Source organism: Numida meleagris, chromosome 3, assembly GCF_002078875.1.
Source record: "Numida meleagris isolate 19003 breed g44 Domestic line chromosome 3, NumMel1.0, whole genome shotgun sequence".
Classification (NCBI taxonomy): domain Eukaryota; kingdom Metazoa; phylum Chordata; class Aves; order Galliformes; family Numididae; genus Numida; species Numida meleagris.
This window is the reverse complement of record NC_034411.1, coordinates 76,365,229-76,375,515: the sequence shown is the minus strand read 5'-3', so window position 1 is coordinate 76,375,515 and position 10,287 is coordinate 76,365,229. Positions and strand designations below refer to the sequence as shown.

Sequence of the window (10,287 nt, the reverse complement as noted above, 5' to 3'; positions counted from 1 at the left end):
TTTTATAAAAATAAATTGCATTGTACTGTGTCCATGGCTGCTTTCTTTAGCAAGGTCTTTGATATTTCTGTGTTGTTGCATCTCTAAGGTAAGCAGTATTGCCAAAAGATTGCTTGCAGCAGCAAAAAAACAGATGAGGCAAGTTGCCATCTCCTGAAGAGTCCCTCTTTGCAGGGCAAGAATTTTCCTTTCTTCTCCTCTAAACTTCAAATGTAGCAGGAAAATGTTGAGCTTGTTGCCTTTCTCTCAAATACAGACATTCTCCTTACCGAAGTAAGAATTATGAAGGTTTTAACATGAATTTAAGAAAAAGATGGAACTCAATTGCTGAAGTTAAAAGTGACCAAAAGTAGCAAGGCATTTCATTTTAGGGGAAAGTTCTGTAATATTGGACTTATAAAGGACAGAAACTCCTGTCTGTCAGACAGGCGTGGAGTTCCCCAAGTGTGCCAGGAGCATCAGGTGATGTGGAAGGAACAATTGGTGTTTTCTGCAGCAGTGTTTAGAGCCTGTCTGTATTTTAGTAGCATCGTTTTGAGTATAAGCTCCAGTGATAGACAGAGCATTTAATGAGGATTCATGGGTCACCATGGACCAAAAGATCACTGACAAGTAATCCAAAGATAGGCCATAAATGTTTTATTATCTATGCTCTTAGGATAATGGCTGTCTTTTTCATTCTTGTACGTGCCCTAGTACAACAGGGTCTTGTTTCATTCTGTGTCAATTTTCACTTGTTCCTGACTGGTGCTTTTTCAGTACAACCCTTAAATGACCCCTGCAAATGTAAATAGCTAATAAAAAAGTGATCTTCCTTATTGTATCCATCAGTGCATGGAGATTGTCAGCAGTGCCTAGGGTCCTCTTTTGGCTGAATTTGGCAGGAGATGTGCTGCTGATTTCACAAGAGGCAAAGGGAGGCTCTTTGGTCAGCCCCAAGGTCCATCCTTTCCACATGGGACAGCAGCTGAGGGGTCCCCATGTGATGGCCATGAGGACCTGTCCTCCCTGGCAGATTCCACCCTGCCCTGGCTCTGACACTGCCCCTCTATTCACACAGCAAGGCCAGAGGGCACTTGGCCACTCTGGGCTCTTGGCTCTTCTCCATCCTCCAGATATGCTGCAAATGGAAAAGACATCTCCCTCTCCCTTATCTCCAGCTGTGTTTTTCTGCTTCTGAGGGGACCCCAGGCATGCACTTGGGTGAGTGTGATGTCAAAGCTGGAGCTGGCCACAACGGTGGCTGTCTCCTAGTAGCCCAAGCTGTTATTAATTCACACCATGTAAGACACACATACTTTTCAGGGTGCATTTGTAGCTCCAGGCCAGACTAGCTTTCCAAGTTGTACATGTATTGCACATGCATGTTTTTCCCAGTCCTGCTGTGGAGCCCCCAGAGGATGATTAGCCTAAACTCATTTAGTTGGGTCACTTCAGAATATGAATGTAAGAATTAAGGTCAGAATATTAGTATTGTCAGCTGTGTAGGTGCTGTAATTCATGATGAACACACCGAAACCGAGTGCCACCTTAGTGCCATGGCAGAGCCATTTCCCACTACAAATACTGCATTTTCTGGTTCCATTGCTTACATGTGAAGAGGGCAGCTCTCCTGCCTGGGCATGCACCCTGTCCTTCTCCACTCATGAAGGATGCATTAACTCTGAAAATCCTTGAGTTTTTTGCATTACTTAGCACCAGTGAACTTTAGAATCAAATGATAGATCCTCTTTTTTCTTTACTTTTCTTTTTTTAATTGAAGAATGTTTTGGTTTACGTGGGCATGAATAATTCCCTTTTCACAGTCATATTTGTTTCCTCTATTTAATTTCTCTGAGATGAATAATTCTTTTAAGAGCTGCATTCCCAGAGCAAAACAAACAAACACCCTGTTTTATGTCTCCCCCTATCCCAGCTTTAACTAGTACAAATAAGGACAAAATATATTTTGCCCTCAATAGCTGTAAGTTTTCTCTTCCGTCAGGCTTATGTTTGAAACAGATAAGGTTTTCTCTGCATAGGCAATTACTGAGCTATCTCTTTTTGGACATATCTGAGTTAACTGTCATCCTAAACCAAGATCAGAGGCATAGGTAGCAAGGCTGAATACAAGTTCAGCAAAGTAGAAATTTCAGTTCAGGAGCTCTGTATGAATTCAGACTCTCTTTATTAAACTGAAAAGAAAAATTCCCTTGGGGTCCAGAAGTCTTCAGGGAAAATATGTCTGAGTCATTTTTGTTTGTCTACAGGTTTTCTTTCCCATTGGCATTACTATAAAGCAAAGCAGCCTATGAAAATTGTCTTGTTTTATAAGGCTGTGTAAACTGTTCCATGGTTGTCTGCTTTGGTAGAGAGTTTTTTATTCATTATTTATGATGCATAGAACTGCCTCCCTAAAGGATTTGTCTGTAGTCCATAAAATCTAACATTTACTTTCTTGTGGTGTTGACCCAGTTTCCGAAATCCATAGAATCATAGAATCACCGAGGCTGGAAAAGACCTCCAAGATCATCCAGTCCAACCATCCACCTATCACCAATATTTCCCAATAAACCATGTCCTTCAGTACATCTAAATGTTTCTTGAACACCTTCAGGGACAGCGACTCCAGCACCTCCCTGGGCAGCCCATTTCAGTACATCAGTGCTGCAACCACATTTATATTCATTATATTCTTTATATTATATAGAGACTTCAGAGTCAAGCTCCTGAGTAGGATGCGACTAAACCAAGCAGACACCTCTCCCAGACTTATTTCTGCAGCAGCCCATGCAGGGAATGAGTTTGGGTTCTCAAATATGAGGCCAAATACTGCTGCTTTTCTGTCATGTTTGTCAGCAGTGTCCCGTCAGGATGGGAGTAGCTCTAGATCTGCATGTTCCATGCTGTTGGCTGAGTCAATGTGATTTCATCTTGTGTTTTTGTTTGTTTGTTTGCTTGTTTGTTTTATTCTTCCATAGCATTTATGGTCCATAGTAGCCCTTGATCTTGGCTTTCTTTATGGTGAATATACCCAAAACTGTAGCAGTACCAGAGGCAAAGAGGTTCACTTGCAGGTTGTGGGATGGCCATGAGAGAGCTGTCGTGTCCTCTGTGAGAAACAGTCTGTTCCTCCTTTCCAGAAGTATTTCTCATTTTCTCCTTTCCTTTTTACCATGTCCTTTGTTATGTTCTGGGAAATCTTCCTACTCCTCCTAGGGAAGGATTTCTCTGCGGGGGTCCTCCACCTGTTCCCAAGACAGAGATTAGACAGGTTGCTCTTTCCTCAGGCTGCTGGAGGAATCCACTGGCCAAACAGAAAAGTCCAGCTACTTAAGCCAGAAGTCCTTGCAATCATATCAGCAGTAGTAAACGCAATATCTTTCCTTCAGTTTCTCCTTTCCAAAAGGGCTTCATAACACATGACAGGTGTGCCAACTTGAAGGAAGAATCAATGTATGCCAGGTGGGATTTGGGCATGCGAAGGAGCTCTACAGATAACATGGCAGAGGCGAACTACCAAGTGCTGGTGCGTCTTGGAAAATGGAAAGTGAAGCTGTGACTTCAGGATGAGAAAGCAGGGATGGGGAGAGGCACAGTATAAGGTTATTTTTCATGCTGTAGGTTAATTGTTTCACAAGGTTCTCTCTAGGTTGAACTTGCCCTGGAGGCATTATTCTGAGCTCTGTCCCTAAGAAATGCAGTAAAGAGCTGTTCAAAAAGGCAGGTGACAGAACCAGGATATTTCTGAGCACTGCAGGTTGGGGAGAAAAGAGAAAGCCACATCCACACCAGCTAATGCTGTGGGATGGAGATGGTGCTGGAGTAGAGCAACTAAAGGGGAAAGAACACTGAACACTAACAAATTGAATCTGGTAGCAGCAATTGAGGGCATTCCCGTTTCAAGGCCTCCACACTGATAGGACAATAGATTTTAGAATCTGCCTTCTGGACTGCATTCTGTTGATCTAGAGTGGCAGTACTTTTAGTGGGGATAAAACATTTAGTGTCTGATGGCCTGAGGTTCTTACACACCTTTCAGCTACAGGTCTTGAGACCAGCTCCCCATGTCCTATTATTGTCTACAACCATAATCAGAAACTCCTTACAACCCAGTCAGAACACCTTACAGCTTCAGCATCTTTCCCTTGCAGATGCAGATGTTGGCTTTCCATTTCCATTTCCAGAAGCTGTTTTTCAAGGATATTCATCAGGTTCCAGCATACAGAGAGGATGCATTATCCCTGCAGCTCAGTAAAGTTGCTTTCAGGTTAAAGAACTGTAAAGTGTGAGGTGATTTTTGACCAAAAAAATGATGAACAAGAGGTCTAGAGACATAGTATAGAGCACGTATCAGCCTGCAACAGATATTCAGCATAGGCAAGCCTTGGGTCAAAGATAGTACTTCTATCTAATCAAGCACTGGCGATAACAGAGTTTGAAATTTTCACATATGGAAATCTCCAGAAATAGTAAATGGGGAGCCTGAGCAAATCCATAGGAAATTCTACAGATTTATGAATATTATTATCCATGAACTTAAATTACACTGACATTTAAAATGAACAGAAATGGCACTTTAATTGCACAGTGGCCACACTTTTATTGCATACATTTAAATATGTTAGAAAGTAGTTAGAGCTGTACTGTACTGTATAGGGCAAGTTTGGGCAATTAGGCATTAAAAATGTGGAAACAAAGGAGACCTCAGAGCTCCCCACAGCTAAGGAAGAATGGCACTGTAGATATTAGTATCACAGAACAGCAAAAAGGAGTCTTCTCCCGGCTCTTTGAAATTCTCCGGAGTTATCCAAGGGTCCTGAGTTCTAAAGCCTTCTTGGATAAAACTGCTTGTGGGCTGCAAACAAATGAGCTCCTCTGCAACACTCTCTCCAGAACAGACAGTGTTTATGAGCATAGCTTTGCATAACCCCACAAAATCACTCATGTCGGTGTAGGAAGAGTCTCATACCAGAGTCTGAAGTATCTGAGGCAACCTTCCTTGGAGCTGATGGGCTGCGTGGCACTTCTAATCCAGCGAGGCTACTCCTGGGACTGACACTGCCTATCTGCTCAGCTGTGGTGGAAGCCAACATCCTGCTGCACTTTCATTTTTGTAGAGAGTGCTGCTGTATCATATCTGATGCTGTACCTCTTCCCTGCAATCTTCCTTCCTCTCTGTGAAAAGTCATTAGCAAGGAGTTAAGAAGAGTTCTGCTTCCACAAACCCTCAGAAGACTTGTTTTGTTAGTGCTGATTTTCTTTTTTTGACTGCTCCATCAGTAGAACAAATAAAACCAATGTCAAACGTTAGGCAATGTCAGAACACTTCTTTACAGAGAGAGTGGTGAGGTGCTGGAACGGGCTGCCCAGAAAGACTGTGGGTGCTCCATCCCTGGAAGCGTTCAAGGCCGGCTTGCATGGGGCCCTGGGCGGCCTGGTCTAGTACCAGCTCTGGAGGTTGCTGGCCCAGCCTGTGGCAGGGGGGTTGGAGCCTGATGATCCTTGGGGTCCCTTCCAACCCAAGCCGTTCTGTGATTGTATGACTCTATGTATCTCTCTCTGCAGGAGGAATACGTCATAGCATTTAGTTAAAGCTGAGTACAGTCTTAAGAACACAAGGCAAACATCCATTTACAATGAGACAGTTTCTACTTTTGTCGCTTCCCAGAAATCTGGCTTTTTCCTGGGGAAAATTCAGTGATCTCTTCTGCTATGGCTTCAGGACTCCTCCTTCCTCTCAGCCAGTGCTTTTCGTAGGACACACTGCCATGTCCTTGCAGAGATACGCATTTTCTTTTCAAGTTTCCTCTCTCTACCCAGTGAAAGTTGTATGATGCTCTGGGGCTTTTTATTCGCAGTTGATCTTTAGACGTTTATTGGAATGGTTCGGAAGTTAAGAGGATGTCTACCCTAAAAGGTGACATTTTCACCTTTCACACTTAAAAATAAGCAACTAAGCCACATGTCTTTTGATTTATTTGCCAGAAATAATAGCAGAGAATTCAGTATCTCTCTGCAGGAGGAATACGTCATGGTATTTAGCCAGGCCCTTCTCTGCAGAGCTCCTCTCCTGCAGGCCAGCCCCTACCAGTTAGAGGCGTGTCCAACCCGCAGCCCAGCTGGCCCTGCGCCCGCCCGCTGCCCCGTGCCATCATGGCGGCTGCACTGCCCCGCCCAGTGGCCCGGCCCAGCACCGCAGCACCAGCCGAACACCGGTGCGCTACGAACCAACAGTTGAGGTGGACAAAGTTGCTCAGAGGTGTCTCTAGAGCCCTTCCCCAGCCCCTTGCAGGCTCCCCCAGCTGTGGGGCTGCTCACCTCCTGTGACAGCACAGGGAAGGGCCAGAGTTCCCCAGCCCAGGGGCCTCTGGTTCTTCCACGAACGGGCAACAGCAGCCTTTCATCGCATAACCCAGCACTGCCTCGTCTCTATGAAGTCCATACGGGATTTGGGAAATGTCACCAACAGCAAGTAACACGGCTGCTGTGGAAGTGGAGGTGATGTGCAGAGGTGAAATGTCAGCACCTTCGGCAGTGGCCGTCACCTGCCGCCAGCGCCGCCTGCAGGCACGTACACAGCAGGGGCGAGGACAAGTGAAGCAAAAGAGGAAGGATGAGAATGAGAGGGGTGAAAGAGAGCGCGAGCGTCAGGCAGAGGTGATCTGGAAGGGTGCTGCTAGAGAGGCAGCTGGCCTCAACCTGCTGCTCGGAGAAAGGAGGCCGAGGGTGGAGGAGGCACAGAGAAATGAGAGGGAGGCAGGCGAGAACAGAACGTGTCGTCTGACGTGGAGAAAGATGAGCTCTGCAGGGCTAATTCTTTGCCTGCCGATACAAGGAAACGGAAACACGCCGTGAAGGAGGATGCAGAAAAATAAGTCAGCAGCTGGATAAAGAAAAAGATATGAAACGAGCAGAGTCTAATGTGGAAATATAAGCAAGCAGGAGTGAGAGGACCCATGGTAAACCACCTGGTTATGCCGAAGGGAATTCTCCAAGAGTTCGGAGCAAAACAGACCTGTACCTCTAAGTCAAAACTTAGGAAGAACCCGGTATTCCTGTAGTTCTCTGACTGTGAACTACAAAGTAACCTGTTCTGGCAAGCCATGTGTTTGGACGATATTCTGCAGGAGACACAACGTATCCACAGCAGGGGTCTTGGTGTCCCGTGGAAACGCCCATGCCTGCGCAGCCACAAGCTGTGCTGCCGGACGTCCGCTGCCCTTGCAGACCAGCGCATGGCGTAACTGGTATGGAGAAGAGACAGTCTACAGCAGCTATTAAAATGAAGACTTGGTAAAAAAAATACTCCTTAGCCAGGATTCTGGCATTCAAAATTTTTAATAAATAATACAAATTTTTTAGCTCAGCTGTCCTTTTCATTATTCCACCGGCTCCAGTCTCGAGGACAAACCGCTCTTCTTCTTCTCCCCCGCACGCCACTAGAAAAAGGAGAGTCTCAAGTTGTGACTGAGTAATTCCTGCCTCAAACAGACTTTGAGAGGGCCAGAGCCATGTTGAGGGACACTGGGGATACAGGGATGCCCAAGCAGTGCTCCTTCAGCAAGTCCTTCAAGTCCCACAGAGGCACTGTCCAAGTGGACAAGGGAGAAAAAAAAAAGCAAGAGCTCTTCTGCCCAGCCCCGAGGCAGACACAGCTGCCAGACACTGGCCCCATCACGCCCACCTTTCCCACAGAGGCACTGCAGGATGCAGCAGCTCCACAGCAGGTGGACCTAGCCTGCTGCCTAGCCGCTGCCTGCCAGCACCCAAGGTCCCCACCAGCTGGAGACGTGTGGCTGAGGGAGACCTGTATGCCTCCAGGGAAGCAAGCGTCACGGCACAGCCCCAAACTCCCCTGTCTGCAGGGCAGACAGCCCTGGCTCCAGGCACTCACCCTCAGGGCCTCCAGCAGCTTGGCCTGCAAGGTGGGGTTAAACCAGCTGGAGTCACCCACAGCTTGGAAGGCAGAGAAGATGTTGCTGGCGCTCTGCAGCAGTGCAAGTTTGTTCTGCAAGTCCTGAGGCCCAAGAGAGAACATTCTTTGAACTGAGGGAAGGGCCCAGGGCCGCAAGGGGAACGCGTGGGGACAACACTAATGGAAGGGCTTGGATCTTCATCTGGCCACAATCCCTTCCCCGAGGGACCTTTGGAAAGAGAAGGCCCACTTCAGCATCCCCCCAGGTGGAGGGGCTGCAGCTGGGTGCTCAGACACCCTGGCACACCCTGAGCTCTCACCCGGCAGCTGCAGCTGTAGAGCAGCAGGATGTTGCCCACAATGTCTCTCTCCAGGCGGGCGAGCAGTTGCTCCTTGGAGGCACGCAGCGCCAAGCTGCCATGGGCGAGTATGAGGGCGCTGCGTGTGGCTTGAGCTCTTGGGCTGTTCAGCTCCGCCTGTGGGGGGAGAAGTGCCTTGAGACACTTGCTCAAGGGCCCCCAGCGCCCCATGATGCACCTGGGCTCCCAAGGCAGGAGCTGCCGTGAAAATGAGGCAGAAGAAAGCCACGATAGACACCCGTAACGCTTCACCTTCTTGCGTGCGGAAATCCTCGCATGCCGGCCTTTGCACAGCCTGGACGCAAACATAGTGAGCGTGTCCAAGACTGGGTGGAAGTTGCTCTCGGCAGCATGGCTGAGAAGAGAGACCATCCCCTGCACAAAAGAACAAGGGGCAGCTAGTGCAGGCCTGAACCTTCTGATGCGGCCAGCCACAGCGGCTGGGCCGGGCCAGGCCCGCCTGAGGGAAACGGCAGCAGCAGGCGATCGAAAGGGCCTGGAGCAGGGCCAGGAGAAGCCCTCTGCCCCAGGGACAGGCTGGGGACACGCGCAGAAGCTGGAGGAGACCTCACCTGGGCCTCAGATCGCTGCTCCGCATTTGCTTCCTCCAGGTGTTTCAGCAGCTTCTCTTGGATGTGGAGGACCTCCTTACAAGCTCCCAGTGCTGTCCCAAGAGCCTTGTACAGGAAAGACTGCATGGAAAGGGGAGGGAAGGGAAGGGAAGAGAAGAGAAGGGAAGGGAAGGAAGAACCTGAGATGTGGCAGCAGCCTGACCTGCTGGGTGAGGGCCAGGTGGGAAGGACCCACGCTCCCAGGGAGTTGCTGAGAGCAGCTGCAGGGCCGAGCTTTAGCCAGCCCGCAGGCAGTTTGCAGGGAAAGGCCCTCGGGGGGGCACGGGCTGGGGAAGCAGCGTGAGAAGCCCACGTGGGCAGAGCACCACCCGCAGCCCCAGCCCCAGCTGGGCACCCGCGGCTGCACCGCTGGGTAGAGCCGGGGGGAACCCACCTTTTCTCCAGAGCTGCTGGGAGAGCTGCCCAGCCACTGGCTCAGCTCACAGCTCAGAGCCTTGGTCCAGGCCTCGTCCGCCATGGTCTCCAGAGACACCCTCAGGAACTGTTGGACAACAGGAGAAGCCAATGTTCCCTTGCCCTGTGCCTCTTCCCACATTCCCAAGTCGCCGCAGCCTCCTGGGGAGAGCTGCCTGGAAGAAAAGTCCCTCTCCCAGCTCCCCCCAGCATTCCCTCCATTAAAGCCGCCTGCCGCTCTTCTCCTAAGACCCCCCTTGGGCTTGGCACAAAGAGGAAGAGGCAGTGCCTCAAAGGCGTGAGGCTGCTCCGTGGCCACATTAGAGGCTGTTCCCGTCCCGCAGTGGCTCGTATGGGAGCGGGGCTCCTTGAGGCAGGCAGGCACTTTTCTGCGCCGTGCCTCCCGGCAGTGCTGTACCTTTAGCAGACGCTGCTCCCACTCTGCAGAGCCCGGGAAGCTCTCATCTTTCCCTGCACAGCAAGAGGAAGCAAAAGAACCTTGCTTGGGATCACGCCACAGAGGAAGAGCTGCTGCAAACCTGGCTTGGCCTGGGCACGCGGCACTGCCAAGCTGGGACCTGCACCCTCTCCACAATGACCCATCCCTCCCCACAACCACTGTCCCAGCAGGAACACGGAACTGCTCCAAGTCTGCTGTCTGAGGGGACATGAAAGGCCCATCCGTGCCCCAGAATGGACAGATCCCCGGGGGCAAAGGTCCCCAGGCCTCAGTGCTGTCTCCCCGGAGTGGGAACGGCAGCAGAGCAAGCACCGGGCTGCAGGCAACGCTTCTCCTCTGCCACGCCACAGAGCTGCATTTTCACACCCCCCCTTCCCTGCCTCCGCCTCTCCCTCCCCGCCAGTACTTTACCATCGAGGCACTGCAGCAGCCGGGGGATCTCAGCAGCCCACATGGCCCCCACAGCTCTGTGGATCTTGCTGTGGAGGTTTTGCAGGAGCAGCAAGGCAGCGGCTTGGAGTTCGCTGCCTGCAGAAGGGCTCCCTG

The 10,287-nt window shown here is 49.9% G+C and overlaps 1 protein-coding gene across 1 annotated transcript in view; it reads right to left on the bottom strand.

Annotated features, from left to right (window-relative positions):
* The window catches only part of LOC110396391 (maestro heat-like repeat-containing protein family member 2B), an 8,742-nt gene continuing 5,773 nt past the window's right edge, over positions 7,319-10,287 (bottom strand). Inside the window, exons 14-21 of the mRNA XM_021392008.1 lie at positions 10,153-10,284; positions 9,700-9,752; positions 9,262-9,369; positions 8,829-8,948; positions 8,509-8,631; positions 8,218-8,373; positions 7,877-7,999; positions 7,319-7,421 (exon numbers count right to left, since the gene is read on the bottom strand). Of these exons, the coding sequence (XP_021247683.1) occupies positions 7,362-7,421; positions 7,877-7,999; positions 8,218-8,373; positions 8,509-8,631; positions 8,829-8,948; positions 9,262-9,369; positions 9,700-9,752; positions 10,153-10,284 (875 nt within the window). The 3' untranslated portion in view covers positions 7,319-7,361. The remainder of the gene's footprint in view (positions 7,422-7,876; positions 8,000-8,217; positions 8,374-8,508; positions 8,632-8,828; positions 8,949-9,261; positions 9,370-9,699; positions 9,753-10,152; positions 10,285-10,287) is intronic.